The 21,469-nt window shown below is 39.1% G+C and overlaps 6 protein-coding genes and 3 pseudogenes across 9 annotated transcripts; 2 read left to right on the forward strand and 7 right to left on the reverse strand.

Annotated features, from left to right (window-relative positions):
• Window positions 1-115: 115 nt before the first annotated feature.
• fbxb-84 (F-box domain-containing protein) lies at window positions 116-1,103 on the reverse strand. Its single transcript, NM_064756.4, has 2 exons — window positions 1,018-1,103; window positions 116-970 (listed from the first exon to the last, which is right to left on the reverse strand). The coding sequence occupies exons 1-2, from the start codon at window positions 1,095-1,097 to the stop codon at window positions 178-180; spliced, it is 873 nt and encodes a 290-aa protein (NP_497157.1). The 5' UTR covers window positions 1,098-1,103; the 3' UTR covers window positions 116-177.
• A 499-nt stretch (window positions 1,104-1,602) lies between these two features.
• On the reverse strand, window positions 1,603-2,254 carry sqst-5 (ZZ-type domain-containing protein). The gene is made up of 2 exons (NM_064757.8): window positions 1,995-2,254; window positions 1,603-1,948 (listed from the first exon to the last, which is right to left on the reverse strand). The coding sequence occupies exons 1-2, from the start codon at window positions 2,239-2,241 to the stop codon at window positions 1,617-1,619; spliced, it is 579 nt and encodes a 192-aa protein (NP_497158.3). The 5' UTR covers window positions 2,242-2,254; the 3' UTR covers window positions 1,603-1,616.
• A 466-nt stretch (window positions 2,255-2,720) lies between these two features.
• Window positions 2,721-4,831, reverse strand: ver-2 (annotated as a pseudogene). Its single transcript has 8 exons — window positions 4,765-4,831; window positions 4,367-4,700; window positions 4,057-4,314; window positions 3,556-3,799; window positions 3,426-3,510; window positions 3,132-3,330; window positions 2,991-3,087; window positions 2,721-2,852 (listed from the first exon to the last, which is right to left on the reverse strand). Coding segments are annotated over exons 1-8 (1,416 nt in total).
• Window positions 4,832-5,114: 283 nt separating this feature from the next.
• Window positions 5,115-6,439, reverse strand: srz-7 (annotated as a pseudogene). Its single transcript has 4 exons — window positions 6,092-6,439; window positions 5,459-5,620; window positions 5,360-5,407; window positions 5,115-5,300 (listed from the first exon to the last, which is right to left on the reverse strand). Coding segments are annotated over exons 1-4 (744 nt in total).
• A 766-nt stretch (window positions 6,440-7,205) lies between these two features.
• Window positions 7,206-8,052, reverse strand: adbp-2 (annotated as a pseudogene). Its single transcript has 5 exons — window positions 7,974-8,052; window positions 7,831-7,926; window positions 7,522-7,784; window positions 7,334-7,464; window positions 7,206-7,281 (listed from the first exon to the last, which is right to left on the reverse strand). Coding segments are annotated over exons 1-5 (645 nt in total).
• Window positions 8,053-9,022: 970 nt separating this feature from the next.
• Window positions 9,023-11,379, reverse strand: zig-13 (Ig-like domain-containing protein). The gene is made up of 5 exons (NM_064760.2): window positions 11,246-11,379; window positions 10,928-11,200; window positions 9,678-9,925; window positions 9,194-9,631; window positions 9,023-9,145 (listed from the first exon to the last, which is right to left on the reverse strand). The coding sequence occupies exons 1-5, from the start codon at window positions 11,306-11,308 to the stop codon at window positions 9,109-9,111; spliced, it is 1,059 nt and encodes a 352-aa protein (NP_497161.1). The 5' UTR covers window positions 11,309-11,379; the 3' UTR covers window positions 9,023-9,108.
• A 78-nt stretch (window positions 11,380-11,457) lies between these two features.
• On the forward strand, window positions 11,458-18,176 carry ver-1 (the record flags this gene model as incomplete). The annotated part of the gene is made up of 12 exons (NM_064761.2): window positions 11,458-11,646; window positions 11,689-11,764; window positions 11,962-12,581; window positions 13,126-13,550; window positions 13,646-14,206; window positions 14,662-15,093; window positions 15,138-15,331; window positions 15,383-15,509; window positions 16,764-16,977; window positions 17,022-17,113; window positions 17,811-18,020; window positions 18,065-18,176. The coding sequence occupies 12 exons, from the start codon at window positions 11,458-11,460 to the stop codon at window positions 18,174-18,176; spliced, it is 3,252 nt and encodes a 1,083-aa protein (NP_497162.2).
• Window positions 18,177-18,244: 68 nt separating this feature from the next.
• F40G9.8 (Ig-like domain-containing protein) lies at window positions 18,245-19,509 on the reverse strand (the record flags this gene model as incomplete). Its single annotated transcript, NM_001381683.1, has 5 exons — window positions 18,245-18,275; window positions 18,338-18,580; window positions 18,636-18,862; window positions 19,143-19,409; window positions 19,456-19,509. 5 exons carry the CDS (start codon window positions 19,507-19,509, stop codon window positions 18,245-18,247), a joined length of 822 nt encoding a protein of 273 aa, NP_001367839.1.
• An 814-nt stretch (window positions 19,510-20,323) lies between these two features.
• On the forward strand, window positions 20,324-20,946 carry F40G9.7 (TransThyretin-Related family domain; the record flags this gene model as incomplete). Its single annotated transcript, NM_064764.6, has 2 exons — window positions 20,324-20,537; window positions 20,598-20,946. 2 exons carry the CDS (start codon window positions 20,324-20,326, stop codon window positions 20,864-20,866), a joined length of 483 nt encoding a protein of 160 aa, NP_497165.1. The 3' UTR covers window positions 20,867-20,946.
• Window positions 20,947-21,469: the final 523 nt, after the last annotated feature.

Below are 21,469 nucleotides of genomic sequence, written 5' to 3' on the forward strand. Positions count from 1 at the left end.
CAATAAATCGTAGTGACTACTTGGCGAGCTAGGATCTGGTAATTTAGCAGATGGAGAAGTTTTTACGTTAAATAGAAAAAATCGTACAGAAAAATCCAACCTTGATAGTGAGTTTAATAACAAAACTTTATTCAAAACAATCATTAAAAAGTACACACTTGTTTTTCGATTGAATTATCATTTCCACACAAACATACGCAAATATTGAAAGGTTTCATCGACAGTAACAGTTGCAATGGTTCCATCGTTCCGTCTGATATCAAATCCTCCAGCTTTAACGACAGTAGTTTTTATAAGCCCATTATTGGCACTCTCCCACTCCTTGTCGGTTGGGGCCAATTGATAATCAATACCCTTCAAGGCAATCGAAATAAATTGGGTTTTAGTGGAATTGGCGGGAAGATTCATTTCGAGATATTCCAATCGGTCGTTTGATCCATTAATCCAATGTTTTAGAAACAAGCATAGTTGATTTAAGGGAAATGATTTATCAATACGCATTTCAGAAATATTTGAAACCAACAAATCTTCAAGTTTCATGGGAACTCTTTGCAGGTGACAATTAGCCCAAATATGTAATCTTCGAAACTTTAAATCCTTCAATTCTTGCAACATTATGTCGTAGACGTAATCGAAAGAAATCATGAGCATATCAAATTCAGTCTTGTGGAAAATTTCAAGAACATGACTTGCGATCTCTTTGAACCGAATTCCCGACGGTTTCCACTCAAATACTTCTGCTTCCTCAGCAATTGGGCCTTTCTTCACTTTCATATAATTCAGTTTTTTGTTTAATTTCCGTGGTTCAGAAAAATCATTCTCGGGAATTTGGATAGTCAGGGAAGTACCATTGAAATGGACTACTAATCTCATCGTTGACGTTGACAAAAACATATTAATATAAGAAACGTTAATGTTCAACTCCTCAACATGACGTTTTGCAGCTTTTGAGGTAAAAGAGATGCTCACTCTGAAAATAAATAGCTATACTTTGAAAAACTGAAGAAATTAACTTACACATCTACTAATTTCATTGTTTGAAGTAGAAAACGTAGAGGTTTTGAAGGTAATCGAAGAAGTGGGAAACCACTCGTCATGGTTGTAAAGGGAATGAATGACTGGAATGGGAGGTTTGGTGGCCCAGCAGACGCTTGGTAATCGATCGAGTAGACACCGCATTCCAGCTGCGCAATGAATGAACACTCCACTAGATAAAGAGCAAACCAGTCTCACTTGAAACATGGTACATTGATCAATAAATCGTAGTGTCTACTTGGTTCTAACCAATTTCCAATATTGAGCTCATCCGCGCAACTTTCATTTGTTTTTCCTGTTTGCTATGCACATTAAAAAAAAATCATTTACTATATATAAAGCGCTTATTGTGTCCATAGTTTGTAGTCTATGTAGTCTTTGTAGTCTGTGAAGTTTTGGCTTCTGTGGGGATAGTGAGTTGGGGTTAGTGTAGGGATATAGTCGGGGTACTGTAGTGGTACAATAGTGGTACGGTAGAAATACTGTAGGGTTACGGTAGTTTCAGAAAAATTAGTTTTCAGCCCCAGAAGTCTGGGGCCGCGTCGGAGGTGCGGTCCACGGCTGGTATATTATATAACAATTTATTTTGAACAGTGTTCAGAAACAAAACTGGGTGAACTCATATACATATATTTAGGTAGTTCGGTATCACTAGAGAGAATCCTAAGCATTGCATGATTTGCGTGCAAGTTTTTTGCCTCACACTGCCTACAAAGGTCATAATCGGCGCATATTGTGCATTTGTATCGATTATTCCAGTTGCATTCTGCCTTGCACTCGTCACAGTCGAATGGATGATAAGTCGGTAAGAGAGTGATGACAAGATAGAGAAAGTTGTAGAAACGGGATTGCTTGATACTACCAAAAACTCGGCGTTTGTTTGACAAGCCTTCAATGAGATTGGTTGGCTCATCTGAAAAAGGATGATATCATGCAAGATTCCTGTTATTATCACTCACCAAGACAAAACCGCCATGAGAAGTAAGGAAAAATTTCCTGGGCTGTTTTGTACAACTGGCTCAGCGGGTCCTCTTCATCTAAGGTAATTTCAACCACTTTTTTGTCGAATTTTGTGGCGAATGTCACAAAAACTATCCGCCCTTTCTTTTCTTTAGTTTCACAAATTGTTTTCTGGGCGTTAACCAGAACATCGAGACGTCGCTCTTGTGGAATAAACTCCAGCTCTTCTTCTTTTGTTAAAGTCATGCTGAACAATTTTCTAAATAAGATGAAAAATCAACTTCAAAACCAAAGAACGCTTATGTTATCAGTAAGAATACATATAAACTGCAATACTATTAGAGTTGGTGGCAAAAAATATATTGAAGCTTCATAAAAAATATTGAAGCTTCATTTATAAGCATAAAAAAGGAAGTGACAGCTAACAACCAGGACTGGTTACAGAAAAAACACCACAAAAAAAAATTTAACAAAAAAGCTCAAATCAATAGAGCCACACGTACATTTTCACCGATAAGAGTTTTTGTCGGGCGAATTGATAATAAAACTAAAACATACGGCCTGGAAGTGAAAGTTGAGTTTGTGAAACGTTTTGTGGCAGATCATGTATACCAAAAATCAGAAAATGTAGAGACAAATACGAATTGAATTAACAGTAAATGTTTAGTATAATATACTTTTTTATACATACAAACGTATGTATGTGTACTATTTATTGCAATCAATTACAGTTTATCCAACACTTCAGTTTCTTTATCCTCTACTCCTTCTGCTCTGAGAGATTTTCCAGTCCAAGAATCCAATTCCTGTTGCTCTTCCCTTTCAAATTGCAGTTTTCTTTCAATGTTTTGTACAACCTGAAATATAATACATCTAATTTGCTAAAAGTTAGTTAGTCAATAAATTCTATAGCTCCAACTAGAGAAAGCAAGGACCCCTGCGTCAGGCGTAAAAACTACCCCTGCCTCCCATGAAAATTCTAGTTTCAATCGAACCTCCTCTTGCATGTAATTTTTGAAAAACTTGACGCATTCCTTAAAAGTGGGACGTTTTTTTGGAGATGTTTTCCAACACATTTTCATCAACTTATAGCTAAAATTTTAGAGATTTTTTTCAGAATATATGAACATATTTACATTTCATCCGGACAGTATTTGGGTTGTGCATTTCGATTCCCATTTTCAATAAACTCAATGACTTCTTGAATCGAGCCACAATTGGGATAAGGAGTTCCACCCAAAGTGAAAATTTCGTAGAGACATAGACCGAATGACCAAACGTCAGACTTCTCAGTAAATTTCAAGTCATCGATTGCTTCTGAGGACATTGTTGGTACTGGAAGGACTGTGTCGGTTTTCAATCTAAAGTTTTAAATTTGAACAAGATTTGTTTTGGAGACTGGAGACCTGTAGTATGATTTGCTAGCAAACTTTTTGTGAGCCCAAAATCAGCAATTCTAATAATTTTGGTTTTGGTTATTAGTACATTCCTGCATGCCAAATCACGATGTACACACTGAAATTAAAGATTTATTGCAATTAATCAACTGGCTGTGCTCACCGGAACACTGGCAAGCCATTCCATTCCAGTTGCAATTTGTAGTCCAATGGATAACAAATCAGAAGTTGACAGCGAATCAAACGCATCGACAAGAAGTTCCTCTTTTTCACATGATTCTTTTTCAGACACATGTAAAACTATATCGTTATTACAAAGTTCGTTTTTAAAATGGCTTCTAAGCTTTCTCAGGTACTTAAGCAGATCACCACCATTAATGTACTCGGTAATAACGTAAAGGAAACCACTGAAATTTGATTAATCCATTATGCTAAATCTGGATTATTTGTCACTCTTTCACTCTTTGATTTGTCTTTCACTCTTTGATTTACTCACTCTTTGATTTGTTTAGTGACAGCTCCTACAAGAGCAATTACATTTGGATGTTTTGGAATAGCACACATCACTTTCAGTTCGTCTACCATCATTTTTTGCTGTTCCAAGTTATTCATTGTTTTTGCACCTATGAGATCAAAATTCATCACAAATTCAACAGTATTTAACTAACGTTTAACCGCTACTTGCAATCGAATCTTGTATTCGATCAAGCTGTGGGGATCAACTTTCTGCAGCAATCCTCTGTTAACAAGTCCAAACTGACCGTCTCCGAGTTGCTCTAAGATTTCTAGTTTTTCAAGATCAACTTCATATTTAGGATTGTAGGACAGAAAGTCAGTACGCTCCTCGACTGGAAGATTCATCGTGTGAGTTGACAGTGATTCTGACATGCAATTTAGTTTTTTATACAATTCAAGAAGGTCCCTGAAAATATTTCTTGAAGAATCTCTATCAATTGATTTAAAATTCCACTTACACATTTTTCTGCTTGATTGTTTTATACTGCACAAATATATAGGCGAAAAAAATCAGAACTGCACCTACAAGAACAGCAATGAACAGTATAGTTTTATATGATAAAAGTCTATCTTTCGAAAATCCATAGACACTTAGACCAGTAAAACTGGTTCTAACTTTACTAGGAAATTTGGCAATACATTGGAATAGACCATCATCCTGCTCTCGTGCATTTGCAATTATCAATCGAGATCCATTTATTAAACCATGTGTGTATGGAAGTCCATCTTTGTACCAACGATATTTTGGATCTGGATATCCCGTATGTCCCTTTTTGAGCAGGTGTTATGTTTCTAAAAATTGAGATATGGTTGCAAACAAATGCGAAACACTTTTAATCAAACTTTCGAACATTACAGGATGAGTTGATGAATATGTGTTGGGGAGAATCGCCTGAGAAACGACCAACCTTCACAGAATGCATTATTTTTTGTCTGAACTTTTGTGTGTATAGGGCAAAATTTACAACTTGGCAGTTGGTGGCCAGCCGTATAATTCGTAAATGACTTGATAAATTCAAGTTCGATTTCAGTGTCATTCAGATGAATTTTTCATCAAATTGCAGGTGTAACACAGCTTTGAAAAATAATTCAAATCATTTGACTTCTCAACATTTTAGAAAATTAATTTCTTGGAGAAAAAAACAAATTTTCGCTGCAATAGAACATGACAAATCACACATTATTCATACTTCAAGCTTTTTAACATCAATTAATTTGGGTGGAAAAAATTTGCAGCTGCCTGGGATCTGATGGCTGAGTCAAGTGCGATTTCAGACAGCAAGTGCACAATTTCAAGATTGTTCTGAAGTTCCGCCGATTGCACATCAAATAAGAAGTTTGGATAATTAGAGGTGTAAATGCGCAATACAAAAGATCCGTGAGTTCTATTATCTGAAAGGCTTATGACATTGAACAGTGAAGTTAAAATTTAAAAAAAACTGGCAGCGTACCGGGAGACGTTTAAACTCATCCATAAAGAACATAGGAATGATACAACCCTGTAAAAATGTTTTTGGAACATATTGTCTAAATTTATTAATGATACTTACAATTTTAAACGCCAAAACAAGAAAAAACTGACAGAATATGTAAATTTGGGGCGAATTCAGTTGAGCTGATGATAGGTGTCGAAACTTTCTGATGTGGATCAGTATCGGAATATATAAGACTGCACAGACTGGAGAGACAACACCCAGAAGTACAGTATTTACCTAAAAAAAACATTAATTACCCCCTGTTAGTACTTTGGAGTAGAGCTCCCATGAGGTCGCCGAAACGACGCCTGCGCCGGCCTCACGCCACACCCAGGGCTGTGCAGATCGTAGTCCGGTCGTCCGATTTTGACACCAGGTTTCCACGGCGACCGACAATTTCCGAGTTTCGCCACTCACTATACTTAATCAGCAATTTTATAGTGAGTGGCGAAACTCGGAAATTGTCGGTCGCCGTGGGAAGCTACCCCAAACGGGACGCATGTGCGTCCGGTTCGGACGACCGGCCGTCCGGTCGCACAGCCCTACCCACACCGCATGTATGATGCGACGCGAAACCCCGAACGCGTCGGCCGCTTCCAAACAGCCACCTTCCAAACTTCATTGCACACACAGTGGCGCGCAACGCCGGCGTGAGGCCCGCATTTTGAGCCTCATTCAGCTGGGAGCCCTACTTTGAAGACAATCAACCTCGTAGATAACTTCTGCAACTGACTTACTACCATAGACAAAAATAAGACGATATGACAACAATTCCAAAAAGTAATAGAGCAGAACAATGATCGTCGCATATTTTAGCATTTTCCCGGTAACTTTCAAATGCCTCTCAGTGTCCGGAAAAAAGTATATTGTGAACTTCTGAATCGCAAGTAACGCCATCATTTGTTGGCACAGTTTCGACATGCATTTCAGCAGGAATGTGAATAGCAAATCCGATAATATGGATAAATTATGCAAAATAGGAAACAAGAATGTGCTTGACAAAATGGAAAGGTCGATGAAAATTACGAATTGCATCAAATGTACCATAATATAGAAGTATTTCAAATGCTAGTGGGGTTTTCAGTGGAACATTTGGATTCATCGTTTTGAGTTGAATTTGACAAATGTTAGCTCGCAATGCTAATGAAGCGTTGCAGGTGTATTAAAACTTTGCAAAAACTGCAAAAAATTTCAAATCACCTGGTGTTTCAACGTTTTCCAAAAATTAATTTTTGGGCAAGTACGGATTTTTGAAGAGTCGACGAGGGTTGTTTCAATTTTTGATGTTCACATGTTTTTTGAAAAAGTACAGAAATATTGTTGTGTGAATAATCAAAGAAAACCAATACAAATGGAACGTTTTCCAATTTTATTTTTTAATTAAAGGTGGAGTGCCGAAACTTGAGACTTTGCATTTTTAGACCTAAAATAGTCCAAAGCTACCAAATTTCGTAATGAAAGGCTCTGAAAATTGCTTTTAAAAAAAGTTATGACCGCTCAAAGTTTAGGGAAAAACAGTTATGCTTTTAGCTAAAATCTCAAATTTTGGCGACTTTTCAGTGTATTTCATTATCATTTTTTAATGCATGTTTTCTCAATATATTACGTTTTATTTAGTTAATTAAAAAGCTTTTTTTGGCCCAAAATTATATGATATTTGTTCCCGCAAAATTTGAGATTTTAGCTAAAAATAATCCATTTTTTCCAATACTTTTTTAGCGGTCATAACTTTTTCTTTTTTTCAGAAATTTTTGGAGCTTCTCATTACGAAATTTGGTAGTTTTGGACCATTTTTGGTTTAAAAACGCAAGGTTTCATATATTTAATACATAGATAAATAAATCCAGCTTGAAGCCTCTTTTTCGATTGCGGCTGTTATGGCTTCTGTTATTCTTTGTCTGAAAGTTAAACAAATGTTGGGTGGAACGGAAAATTTGAATTTCAACAAACGCAGTTTTAGCGTCACATCTTCTAAGAACACTGGCGACGGCAGCGGCATAGCCGACATAATGATCACTGGCATTGTCTTCTTTGTTCAAGTTTTCCAAAATTTCCTTCGGGTCTATTTGTCGCGGAAGAATCTTTAAATTCATATAATTTTAGTTAAAGCCGCGAGAAGCCAAGATTAAGCTTTTCACCTGTGTCTCGATATTTCCCTTCTTGATATTCTTGATTCCCAAGGGCCTAAACTTTCCGACGTCCTGAGCCAAGAGCATTGCCAACTGTCCTTCTTGAAGCTGGTCGACTGTCCAGTTTGTATCAACAGTTTTATTAAAACTTGCTGGGATCGGACATACGTTTGCAACTTGGGAAGTTCCCAAGCTCAGAGAAATTTTGCCGGGAGTGTCCTGAATTTGATCGAGTAATTGTGTTGCTGCATTTCTCGCCGCCTCGTCGGTGACTAAAAAAAAAGTCGGGACGATTATGGATATATTCAAGAAGCTAACTTTTCTCATCGCCACGTTTCATCTTTTCTTTTGTTTTTGCAATTGTCGTATTCCCAGCAGAATCCTGTTAAAAATGAGGAAACATTCCCCAATTTTCTGGAAAAAAATCAATCATTTCTGGGATTTTTATGCAAATTTGAAACCTCTGCTAACTTTGTCTCCACTGGATACCTCGAAAAGTTTTTCGAATGAGATAGGCATACATCCACTGGCAAAGCTCATTTTCGGTTTCTGAAAATATTGACAACACTTTTTGCTCACATGTTTTTTTTTTTTTGGATTTCAAGGTGGACTATTTTATTTTAACTATTAAAGATTTAAAAAAAATTATTCATTTTTTATTTTTTAAATAGTTCACATGAAAAACTAACTATAAGCCCAAAAACTACACCAGGCAAAATATGGCTAAGACCCAAAAACTGAGCCTCAGTTTTCACGCAGTGTCAGAATGTATCATTTTTGATCTGGATTGATCTACGTAGATCTACAAAAAATGCGGGAGGAGAGACAAAGTTCTCAACTGGTTTCGAATGGTTAAGAACGTGCTGGTGTCACATTTTTTGGGCAAAAAATTCCCGCATTTTTTGTAGATTGAACAGTGATGGGACAGCCTGACACCACATGAGTTTTCAGGCTCAAAGTTTAGTTTTAGTTTTTGGGACTTATTTTTTAAAGAAGTGCCCGTTTAATTTCCGTAACGAAACGAAACAAAGTAGAACTATTTAATAAATAGTTAAAATAAAATAATTCACTTAAAACTTAAAAAAAGCGTAAATGAGCAAAAATTGTTGTCAATTTACGACATTCTGGGATACCTACTGCTGAAATTATCGATCCGTGAATTGAGCAAAACGCGGCGTCTCACAGAGAAAGAGACAGAGCAACCCCTTTGCATGGTTAAGAACGTGCCGACGTCACATTTTTTGGGCGAAAAATTCCCGCATTTTCTTGTAGGTCAAACCGTAATGGGACATCCTGGCTTCACGTGAAATTATCGATGTTCAGGCCAATTTTAAACTTTCAGTACATTACTTAGGTTATCAAGTTTTCTATTCACACAAAAAATGTATTAAAAAATTGTTTTATAAAATCTAGAAAAAAAAATCGTATGGTATGAACTTTGATAAGATAAGAAAACCGACCCCGCATCGTTATCATATTACACAACACTCTATCAGCTGATAACCCGTTCTTCCTCATACTAATCAGTTTATCATCTTTTAATACAAGAGTATCATATTAAATTTTTTATCAATACAAGAGACCCGATAACGTTGATCATAAAAAATGTCCGCGAAGATTGTACTGTACTGGTCTGAAATTTTGGAAAATTATGGAAATTAGTACAAACTGACTAGCTCACCTCTTCTTTTCCGTACCATTCGCCACTCGCTCTGAGATCAGAAAAACGCAAACTCCAACTGTAACACTCATCAATAAAGCCACAATTATATAAAAACCCAGAGCTTTTCTATGGGATCCTGTGACGTTAACTTCAACATATCGATTTTTGGAATCAATGCACTGGAATACTCCAGAGTCCTCAGAGATTGTCAAGGTGCTCCCAGAGCTTTCATCAGTGACCCAACTGTATTCAGGTAAGGGGTGACCGGTTATATTGCACTGGATTTCAATTTCAATTGAGCTTTTGCAATTGGGTATTGCCATTTTGGAAGACTTTATTGGCTCAGGCCTAGTGGAAGCTGGCTTCACCTTTATCACAGTTTCCAGGAGCTGTCTTCTTTCTTTAAACTTGTCGGCTTCAATAACGCATGTGTATACTCCAGATTTTGTGATGTTTCTGAAAATGTGTTGTCAAAAGAATATCTGTATTTTAGAGTACTTACTTCACAGTTGTCACATGGTACTTTGAATTTCCATCGATTAATGTTGTGACTGACAGATCGGACGTGGAGTTTGAGTTCTCTAACCTCCAGGAAACTTTCCAATTGATTGCAGAGTGGGGTATTGCACAGAACAAATTGACTGTATCTTGTTCATACACGGATTTTTGAAAACGCGGGGCTCCGCCAACATTATAGAACGCCTTGGAGGGCCCATCGGCAACATGGATGTGTTTGAATGAGGGGTGTCCCTGTAAAAATAGTAATTTATAGTAAAGATGGGCCGCTGGCTAAGTCTGTAGGTTTGTAGGTTTGTAAGAATGTAGGTCTGTAGTTCTGTAGGTCTGTAGGTCTGTAGGTCTGTAGGTCTGTAGGTCTGTAGGTCTGTAGGTCTGTAGGTATGTAGGTCTGTAGGTATGTAGATCTGTATGCCTGTAGGTATGTAGGTCTATATTCCTGTAGGTCTGTAGGTCTGTAGGTCTGTAGGTCTGTAGGTATGTAGGTCTGTAGGTATGTAGATCTGTAGGTCTGTAGGTATGTAGGTCTGTAGGTATGTAGATCTGTATGCCTGTAGGTATGTAGGTCTATATTCCTGTAGGTCTGTAGGTCTGTAGGTCTGTAGGTCTGTAGGTATGTAGGTCTGTAGGTATGTAGATCTGTATGTCTGTAGGTATGTAGGTCTATATTCCTGTAGGTCTGTAGGTCTGTAGGTCTGTAGGTCTGTAGGTCTGTAGGTTTGTACGTTTGTAGGTTTGTAGGTCTCTAGTTCTGTACGTCTGTATGTCTGTAGGTCTGTAGGTCCGTAGGCTTGTAGGCTTGTAGGCTTGTAGGTTTCTACTTCTGTAGGTTAGTAAGTCTGTTGGTCTATATATTTTTAGGTCTGTAGGTCTGTAGGATTGTAAATCTGTAGGTCTGTAGGTCGGTAGACCTTACAAGGTGCGGATGGGGTCATGCTATTTTTGGAAAGCTAGATCTGTCTGAGGCCTTGCTAAATTTGAGAGGACCTTGCTAGGGTTGGATGAGGTCTAGCTAAGCTTGAATGGGGTCTTGTTTTATTTGGAAAGGGCCTTACTAGGTTTGGATTGGTCTTTGGACGGGCCCTGGGTAAGTCCTGGAGCCCATTCTAGGAGGTTCTGATTGGATGAGGCAAGACCTAGGCTTGGACCTGTTCTAGAAAGTTCTGCCCGTAACTAGGCTTGGACAGGCCTATGACTAGGATAAGCTTAGGATATGGTTTCACAACTCTTCCTTACCTGCCCCCGTGTCCAACACAGGAACTCGATGTCTTCCGTTAAGCTGACATTGTAAAATACTCCACTATCAAAAGTTCCATCATCACTTATCGCCCTTTGATAGTTGATCCTCACAAAACTTCCAGTTTTCTTGGTTCTATACTCCAAAAATGCAGTTTCAGGAGGTATTGAAATTGAGAGGCATTCAATGTGCAGGCGAGTTCCGGGATAGTAGAAGTCTTGCTCGAAAATTGAGAAGGAAGGGGGTCCCACGAAGATTTGGGTGTTAGGGGTCTGAAAATTTAATTTTTCTTCCAATTTTTATATTCTAAAAATTACCTGATCCGTGGTAACAAATTTTAAAAAGAAGCTAATTACAAGAGCATTTAGCAAAATTATCATAACTTAAAGTATGAATAAAATTTGAAAAAAATTGCGACTAGGAATATATATGACATTTAGAACAACTGAAATAAGAAAACTATGAGGAATGATTTCGCCGTAAACAGAACAAATTCCTTATCATCACACACACCATCACGCCTCTTCCCATGACTCATCGAACCCCCAATTTTAGACGATTTCACTTATTTCTTCCACTTTTTCTCAAAGGAATGATATTTCTCCTGTTACATTTTAAATTTCTAGTGATTTTTGCACTTGAACTACCAATAATTTCATTGCGCCCCAAATCTGACTGTTTTTTGTTTTGGAAATGTACAACGGATTATCGGATTCAGGTAAGTAACTACTTTGAAGCGGTTTAACATGAAAACTTTCAGAAAAATCAAAAAATTGGAAAGTTTGTAGAGTTGACGGAAGGTCAAACTTTATCTCTTCAGTGCGCTTATAGGCGTGGTAAGTTAATTTTAGTTCGAAGCTTACAACGCGACAAAGTGTACGGTATCACTTAACAGCAGCCGTCATCTCACTGGCTGTTTTAACGGCTCAGGTCACCCCACATAAAATTAGATAAGCAGCCGACACTTGCTGGGTATGAAACCACTCTCAGCGACTTATTTATAGTAAATTTCTTCTAACCTTGCCACATTTAGGTACTCCAAAATTCACCTACCCCAATTTCCTGGCCGAACGGGTAGAGCAAGAGTTCAGTGAACCTCTTAATACAGACTATGTCCGGATTGAAGACATACGGGAGTCCGACACCGGCTCTTTTTCCTGCAACTCCACAGAAAATCCAGCTCAAAGTGATTCTATTCACGTTTTTGTGCATAAATCCAAGATTTTCCTGCCGTCAAAATCAGTATTCAGTAAAAAAGATCTATGGAATGAGCTAACAGTACCTTGCAAAACCACAAAACTCACTGAGAGCAAGGAGATTGAGCTCTATGCCGATGGGAAGCTTGTGGCTTCTCAGGACTTTGACCCCAGACATGGCTTCCGAATCACTAGGAAAGGATATGCAGCTCAACCTTCATTCTTTGAGTGTAAATTTAATAAGAAAAATAAGACTCAAAGTGTGGATTTTATCATCAGCAAGAATGAGCCGATTGATAATGAATATATATTATTTTGGGAGGATAGCTTCCCATTTCCACATGTTGGCTACAACTTTTCACTCACCTGCCATCTGGTCTACATTGAGCCAAATGGAAATGCTCCAAAGCTTGGCGAGCTGGCTTTCGAGTGCCCTCAGTGTCAGAGCCGTCTTGACGTAAGTTAATTTTATTTAATCAAAGTAGGGCTCCCAGTTGAGTGAGGCGCGAAATGCGGGCGCCGCGCGCCGCTACGAAAGGTAGTTATTTGGAGCGGCCGACACGTTTGGAGTTCCGCAGCTCGGCGTGAAACGAGTAGCTTGGTGTGTGCGCAACGTAGTGTAAAAATCAGTTATTTGAAAACGGCCGACAAGTTCGGGGTTCCGCGCCGCATTTGGATACATGCGGCGTCCGCCGTGAGGCCGGCGCAGCCGCCGACATCAGGGGTGTGCGGCGAATCTCCAAATTCTCCGAGCTCGGCAAATTCGGCAAATCTCGTTTTCCAATATTCGCCGAGCTCCGAAACGCTCCGCTCCGAAACTAACTCCGAAAAATTTTATACTTTTTGATGTTTTTTGGTGGCAAATTCGGCAAATCTACTTTTTTGAAATTTGCCGTGCTCGGCAAATTCGGTAAACGGCAAATTCGGCAAATTTGCCGCACCCTCTGGCCGACATCATGGGAGCCCTAAAACAGGGAATGTTCCAGAATATTTTTTTCTAGAACCATCTTGTCATCGAGAAGCACCACAACGTTGGTAGAAAACGACTTTCCTCTGCGATCCACATCAAAAACTTACAACTCAGAGATGCTGGCAAGTATCGATGCATCTGGAAGAAAACTGGCAAGGCCAGACAAGAAATTGAGCACTCGCTTCACGTCTCTCCGACTATTGCTCAGGTTCGAATTCTCGAGCAGAGCCCCTCATTTTTGAAAGCAAAAGCGGGGAGTGGATCAGTTAAGCTGTATGCAAAGTTTGCAGTTTACCCTGCCGGGAATTATACGGTAACGTGGAGAAGGACGTACAATTCTATAGAAGGCCCGAGGGACGAGATAGTGGAAAAAGGCCTATCAGCGACATTCTTGGAGAATAGTGAAAGTATGGAGGTATTGGATATTACAGATTTGAGTTGTAATAAGAGTGGAAAGTGAGTTTTCAAAAAAAGAAGAGTTTGGGGATCTCGGACCCAAGCGCTTCAGGCCTTAGATTTAAGCCACATAAATCCCACGCTTTATTTTCTAGGTACCTGCTATCAATCAATTACCAGGACACATCGGAAACCATCTTTTGGGAGGTCGCAGTGGAAAGTGACTACCCAGATGTTCAGCTGATCATCCGTGAACCAGCTTCCTTCAAAGTATTCGGACATCAATTCTACTTACTTGGGACTCATCTCAACATCGACTGTGTCTCAACTTCAATACCCCTAGTGGATGCATTATTGGAGTATCGCAAGGAAAACTTCAAGATTTTCACGAAAGTTTCAAGATCGTTTGTAGCAGATGGAACTTTTGAGCGGAAAATCAGTTATCAAGTGGTTTTGACGGAGAATATGATGCTTAAGTGCAGAGTCGGTAACAGGGTAGCACTAGAAACTGTCCACGTGGCCGATGAGATCCCAAACATTAAATTTAAGTTGGCTAGCAATAAGTCGGCGATCTATGAAGGGGACACTGTGAAGCTTACATGTGTGGTTCCGAAGCTAGCAGGGAGATGCAGTATCACTTGGGTTCATCGAAATTTGAGCATCTTGCATTCAACAGAAGTTACTGAGCATTCACAGCTCTCTTTTCTCTACATAAGGTGGGCTGTTACAGGGTCGGCTAAGCCGTGGGGCCTTCTTTCCAGGAACTTTTGAACCACATGGTGTCAGGTTGACCCACAACGGTTTGATCTACAAAAATTGCGGGAATTCTTAACCATTCAAAATCAGTTGAGAAGTCTGTGTCTAAATTCCCTCATTTTTTGTAGATCACAACGAAATGGGTCATTCTGGCACCACGTGTTGAACAATACTGTACAGGTGAAGCGGGAAGCCTGAAAACCGGCCGCGATTTGTCTTTGGGCCGTCAGCAATTTGACGTCGATCACTGGGCCGGCCATCAGCCGTCCGCAGCTTATTAGCCGCCATTGGGCCACTTCTAAGGAATCCCGCTTCACCTGTGTAGCTAAATTTTTTTAGGCTTAAGTTTTAAAAATATGTACCTAGTTAATCCTGCCCATATCTTGACTAATCAAAACCCTACAATTTCGTTCAGAAACGCCACCACCAGCGCATCGGGAAACTACACCTGCGTGTTGGAAAATCAAGCATCTGAAAACTTCTCGTTGAGCACAATTCTCAAGGTTGAGCCAATCATAGCTCCTTACATTGTGAAAACTGGCTTCTCAGCTCCGACGGGCTCAAAGCTTGACTGCAACATTGATGGAAGACCCCCGCCCGAGTACCAATGGTTTAAGGATGGCACCCCATATGGTACTGGGAGACGGCTGAAGTTTTTTGAGGAAGATAACAGTGGGATTTATCAGTGCCTGGCAACTAATCGTGCTGGATCTGCGACTAACTCCTTTGAATTGAAAACTGCTGGAAGATCTTATGGAATCTTCGTGCTTCTGGCAATACTAGCTCTCGGGATCTTAGTTATTTTGGGTTGGAAGATCTCCACAAAGCTGGGCTGGAAGAAAAATCGGTGAGCCATAACTTCTAGCTTCGAGTATTAAATATTATTTTCAGAGACCTGAAACTTCTCTACAAATCGCTGATTGGTAGCGAAAACTTTCTACCGAATGGAAAAAACCAATTTAGTAATTTTAACTTTGAATTTCACAAGGATAGTTTAGAAATTCTCGAGCCAATTGGCTCCGGCCACTTTGGAGTTGTGAGGAGAGGAATTTTGAAGGGTACAAAGACAGTGGTGGCTGTGAAAAGTGAGCGCTACTTGGATATTAAAGACTTTTGAGTAATAATAATGCTTCCAGGTTCATCATACCGCAGTAGCATTGGGTTCCAGAAAGTGATAGTAGAAGAGCTGAAACTAATGAGTGCTATCCCTAAGCATCCGAATGTTCTGGCGCTGGTCGGAGCTATAACCAAGAACCTTAGACAGTAAGTAACTTACAAGGGAAGTCTTTGAGGAGGTCCGTAGATTTGGGGTTCTCATGCTAAAATTCCTACAGAAGAGTGTTAGTTATGATCTCTCCAAAAAATTTAGCTGCCCCGGTCAAGTTTCAGCAAAGTTATGACGTTTTGAAATTTCAGTTAAAAACACCATTGAAATCCACTGTCTTACCATGCAATCCACGCAAATCTCAGCTTGCGTGACCACCGAAAATGTGACACCCACCACATTGAGTTGAAAAATGTCCTCGGTGGCCGAGTTGGGAGTGCGCGCGTCTGATAAGATTTAAGCTTTGGTTCGATTCGTTCTATTTTTGAAATATTTTTGTAAGTTGAATAAAGTTGTAAAACAACTCATTCAAAACGAAGTTATGCAACTTCAAAGTTGGTTAAATATTTTGCACAAAGTTCGTGTGATGTAGATCATTTCGACGGTTTACTTGCGAATAGAGAGTTAAAACTTGTGTAATGTACGTTTCATACATTTCTGAACAACAACATAGCAATTTCACAATTGTTTAGAAAAATGAAATTTTTTGAATTTTTTGCTTGGAGTTGATCAAGAAATTTTGAGCAAAAATGAAAAAAATAAAAATTTCCAAAAAGTGCGGACAATGATTCTAGATTCCCGAATAAGAATAAAATCACTTTAAAAATGCGCAAAAATGTTTGAATGAGTTGTTTTACAACTTTATTCAACTTACAAAAATATTTCAAAAATAGAAGGAATCGAACCAAAGCTTAAATCTTATCAGACGCGCGCACTCCCAACTCGGCCACCGAGGACATTTTTCAACTCAATGTGGTGGGTGTCACATTTTCGGTGGTCACGCAAGCTGAGATTTGCGTGGATTGCATGGTAAGACAGTGGATTTCAATGGTGTTTTTAACTGAAATTTCAAAACGTCATAACTTTGCTGAAACTTGACCGGGGCAGCTAAATTTTTTGGAGAGATCATAACTAACACTCTTCTGTAGGAATTTTAGCATGAGAACCCCAAATCTACGGACCCCCTCAAAGACTTCCCTTGTTAGTGCACCCGTCCGGAAACTCACGTGGTGTCAGAGTGTCTCATGTGGGCTTGATCTACGTAGATCCACAAAAAATGCGGGAGAAGAGACGCAGAGATTTTGCATAGTTCAGAACGTGCTGACGTCACATTTTTTGTGCTAAAAATTCCCGCATTTTTTCGTAGATCAAACCCTAATTTGACAGCCTGGCACCAAACTAAAACCTTCCAGCGGAGAGCTCTACATTCTCATGGAGTACATTGATGGAGGTAACCTACGAGATTTCTTGCAACAACGGAGGAATGTGTTCATTGATGAGCTTCATGATAACTTTGATGAGAATATTCCATTGATCCGGCCGGATTTCAATTCGCTATCCACCACTGACCTGGTGGGAATAGCACATCAGATTGCGAATGGGATGGAGTGGCTTGGAAATGTTCCGGTAACCGGTGGAATTTTTTGACAGGGGAATAATAAAATTTTCAGTGTGTTCATGGGAATTTGTGTTGCCGTAAGGTGCTGATCTCAAAAACGAAAACGATTCGGATAACGGACTACGGAGTTGGAGATAGGCAACGGTAAGCAACTTTTCAGGGAGGTTCTAGAAATTTGTAGAAGCTCGGCCCATATGGTCTAATAGGTCTCGCATAGCAGCTTTTTGTGGACATCAAAAAATCTGTTCGGCAGTTTCTGGGAAGCTCGCAAATGTCTCAACCTACTCAGGTCTACTAGGGGGCCATTCTGGTTCCTGATCTGCGGTGAACCTGTATGCTAGTGCTCAATTTGTGAAAGACGACGCCACATGGGACATACCTGACTATAAAAAAAAATTTGAGATGTCCCAAGCTGGGTTACGCCAAAGGATTTTCAACCCTTACGGCGTGCGGCAAATTTGCCAAATTTGCCGTTTGCCGAGCTCGGCAAATTTCGAAATTTGCCGCACACGTCAAAAATTTGATAGTACAATTTTGACTAAAACTGTTGATTTTTTCGCCAAAAATTTAGTAAAATGACACAAAATTGAGTTATTTTGATGTTTAAGCAGACACACTACACCTAACTTGTTCAGAAACCAGAGGTGTGTTTAGAATTCAGTAGTTTTGGGGCTCCAAAAAACATCAAAAAATTTGTAATTTTTCCGAGTTTGTTAAGCACGGCAAATTTGCCGAATTTGCGGAATTTGCCGTGCTCGGCAAATATTGGTAAAATAGATTTGCCGAATTTGCCGAGCTCGGCAAATTTTTTTTTTCTGTTCATACAAGCTTCCTGTTTCAGAAAATCCTCCTCGATGAGATGGATGGCACCGGAAGCCATCGAACATCAGATGTTCTCCTCAAAATCTGATGTCTGGTCATTTGGCATCTGCCTCTACGAAATCTTCACTTTGGGTGGGACCCCGTACCCAACTTGCGTTACAGAGAACATCCTGAAACATATTAAAAATGGAAGTCGGAATTTGCAACCGGAATACTGTCCTAGCGCACTGTAAGTTTAGGTTTTGTCACTCACTAGTAGCACATGAACTTCAGGTATGATCTTATGCAGTTGTGCTGGCGAGCTCCACCTCAGGACCGACCGAAATTTTCCCTGTGCTCGGAGCTTATTGAGAAACAATTGAAGGATCTTACTATTAGTTTTTGAATCAATGTGCAATTAATTTCTCTTTTTATATTAAGCTTAATTTATTTAAAAAAAATTACAACAGTAATTCAAATAAACTCCCCAGGTACATGTAGTCGTCTGAAATTTAAAAAATTTTTAAAAATCACTAGGTTTTAAACATTTCAAGCCTTGGAACTTACATATTTTCCCTACAAGAATATCTCTCGGAACACAGATAAACTCCTATTCCTACACCAGTACTCAATAAAAATGCCAGTAGAATATAAAAAAGCAGAGATTGTTTGCTGGAACCTCCTGTGAACGGCATTTCGGACGGTGCTGAAGCTGAAGCCGGCTTCACATCAATTACAGTTTCCAAGAACATTGGTTCAAACTTGTCGGTTTTGATAACACAAGTGCATACTTCATAACTTGAGATGTTTCTGAAATTTTTCTCTTGCAAGCTGGGAATAATATTTTAAGGCTTCCAGTACAAACCTTAGAGTTGAAATAAAGTACTTGGACTTTTCATGGATCCTTGTGTTGACTGGCAGATCGGGAAGCCAGGAGACTTCCCAATTTGTTGCAGAATGGGGGATGGAGCAGATTAAGTGGACCGTATCCCCATCGTACGCGGATTTTTGCAGATGTGAGGATTTTTCGAACTCATAAAAAGTTTTGGCAGGTCCATCAGCAACATTGATTAGTTTGATGGATGGGATTTTCTGTAAAAAGTTGAGTAATATGATAAGCAGCCGGCATCATGCGGGCAGGCAACAACTACAGTGATTTAGCAGCCGACAATATCCGGGTAAATATAGAGCGCCCGGCAGCAATAGTGGGCATCCCTATAAATTAGGCAGACGACACCTAGCGAGCCGCTCTGATCGAGATTTCAAGAGCTTAAATTTTGCAGCCGATACCTTACGGGAGCATGTGATTCAACAAATAATTTTAGTGTGCTAGCAACCGACTCTTTGCGGGACTACAAACTTCTTTCCTCACCTTCCCCACTTTCCAACACCGCACCTCGAGGTCTTCCTTCAAGCTGATATTGTAAAAGACTCCACTCTCAAAAGTTCCATCCACCACTTTATTGTAGTTCGCCGCAACCAAACTTCCGAATTTCCTGGATATAGTCTCCAAGATTAGAGCTTCTGGGGATGTTGAAGTGGACGAACAGCTAATTTGTAGGCGAGTTCCGGGAGTGTAGAATTCTTGATCGAAAATTGAAAATGAAGGGGGTCCGACGATGATTCGGGTGCCAGGGGTCTGAATGTTTCAAGCTAATTTTGTTAGGCACTATTTGAAAACTCACCTCCTTTGTTGCCTTCAATTTTAATACAAAACAAATTAAATAGACAATAATCATAACTTTCTTGACAAAAAAAAACCATAAGGAATGAAAAAATAATTGATAACAAAAATTCCTTATCACATATCACGGCCATTTCTATTCCTCAGAAAACACCAATTTTTGGGCGATTGGGTGGAACCCTGTTACAGAAAACATCCTGAAGCACATTGGGCGTGTAAATCGGATCTTGAGAAAATTTTAATTTCAGGTACGATATTCTACAACTGTGCTGACAAGCTCAACCTTACAACAGAATTGTTAAAGCTTAGAGTTTCTTGAACTCGGCAGGTGAATTTCTTCAAAATCTCTCAATTGAAAGGCCTCGGCATTTGTTTTCAAAAGGCCATGGTTTGACGTATAGATCATGTTGTTTTTTTTATTATTTTATGTAATTTTTTTGGTCAGTGCACATGTTTTTTTTTGGAAAGTAAACAGTCCTTTTTCAATTTTCATTAGTTTCGAACATTTTCAGAAAACCCGTTTTTGTCCCGTTTTTGTCCCGTTTTTGTAATTTTTACGGGACATTGACACCCTTGGTCTGGATCAAGGCTGCTGCCGAAAAGTGTCCACACGCGTATAGTCTATTGGTAAACGTTCAGATCATGATTGCCAATGCGGCGACCTTATGGGAGCTCTACTGAGTGCTTAGAGTTTCTTGAAGGACTCCATCTTTTAGATCAATCTTCTTTTATCAAGCTTTATCAATTTTAAACAGTTTCCTTTCCCCCAGCACCCTGTTCTCATGCGGCCCACACATGATGATTCGATTAAACACTTTTGCATTTTCAAACAATAAAAGGGCGCAATGTTTCTAAGAACCGCATCCAAAATGAAATTCTCCTTTCTCATATTCACTATGGTATTAGCTTGTACTATGCAAGTTCCGCCTAGCTGCTTTCCCGATCCAGACTCTCCTGAAAGTCAAGCGAAATTCTTCCTGGATGGAATGTTGCAGACGATTAAATCGCCAAGTATAGTGTTTATTAAGATTTATTTTGGCAAAAATTTCTTATTTCACGGGTGCAAAAGAGATTACTCGTTAGGTAAGTTTTTCTAGACTCCAGAAACCAAAAACCACTAACTATATACATGTTTTATTGCAGATGATGTAGTGGACATTATTGAGGAATCAGACATGAATAAATTTTCCTACAAAATTACAAACTCCAGTTTTGGTCTCTTTGGTCATTATTTATATTTTGACGCAACACTGACCGGCTTGGGCTCTCCCCCGCTGGACCCGCTTAATGTTGGATTTGTTGTGCACACATTTGTGTTAAATGCTTATCAACACACGTTGACCACAGCGCGAGAGAAGAATTGCTCTGAAAATTTTGAAACTCGTGATGCTCTACTGAACTTTGAAGAATAATATGGCTAAATGGAAATTGACTTTTTCAGTCGAAATAAATTATTCTGGTTTGATTCTTCTAATAAATCTAAGGCACAATTCAAAAAAAAAGTATTTCTTCTAAGAGTTACAAGGAAAAGCTCACTAAAAGTAAGTAGCCATTGTTGGTTTTTGACGAATTTTGTATCAAACTTGCAGATCAGACTGTCAGACTGTTCTGAAACTCATAAAACTTCCTAACAAGGGCAGTCGAAAAATTTAATGTCTGATTTTGGCATGACATAGTATTTTTTTGATAAAAGAGTGATGATAATAATCACTCCAAAAATTTAGCTGCCCCGGTACAGGTTCAGCAAAGTTATGTCGTTTTGGAAGTGACTAAAACACCTTTTTACAAAATTTCAAACTTTTCAAAAAAAAAATTTTTTTCTAAAAATAGGAAAAGTGTTTTATAAATTATTCAAAACAGTAATAACATATGCCATGCAAGTTTTAGCTCATAACTCTCAAGAAAACCCACAAATTAATCTACAAGAAAACGTATTTTTTGGAGTTTTACTCAAGATATGTAGATCAAGCAATGTGGTTTTTTGTCCGTGGGGAGAAAAAACGTGTATCATATAT

The sequence above is a fragment of the Caenorhabditis elegans genome, chromosome III (assembly GCF_000002985.6).
Source record: "Caenorhabditis elegans chromosome III".
Lineage (NCBI taxonomy): Eukaryota > Metazoa > Nematoda > Chromadorea > Rhabditida > Rhabditidae > Caenorhabditis > Caenorhabditis elegans.

Coding starts and splice junctions, on each gene's coding strand:
- fbxb-84 (NM_064756.4), bottom strand. CDS start 1,097: ATGACGAGTGGTTTCCCACTTCTTCGATTACCTTCAAAACCTCTACGT. Junction 971..1,017: donor ACAATGAAATTAGTAGATGT/GTAAGTTAATTT, acceptor ATTTATTTTCAG/AGTGAGCATCTCTTTTACCT.
- sqst-5 (NM_064757.8), bottom strand. CDS start 2,241: ATGACTTTAACAAAAGAAGAAGAGCTGGAGTTTATTCCACAAGAGCGA. Junction 1,949..1,994: donor CTCATGGCGGTTTTGTCTTG/GTGAGTGATAAT, acceptor ATCCTTTTTCAG/ATGAGCCAACCAATCTCATT.
- zig-13 (NM_064760.2), bottom strand. CDS start 11,308: ATGATAATTTTGCTAAATGCTCTTGTAATTAGCTTCTTTTTAAAATTT. Junction 9,926..10,927: donor TGTGTTGGACACGGGGGCAG/GTAAGGAAGAGT, acceptor CTATTTTTACAG/GGACACCCCTCATTCAAACA. Junction 9,146..9,193: donor AATGGTACGGAAAAGAAGAG/GTGAGCTAGTCA, acceptor CCAAAATTTCAG/ACCAGTACAGTACAATCTTC.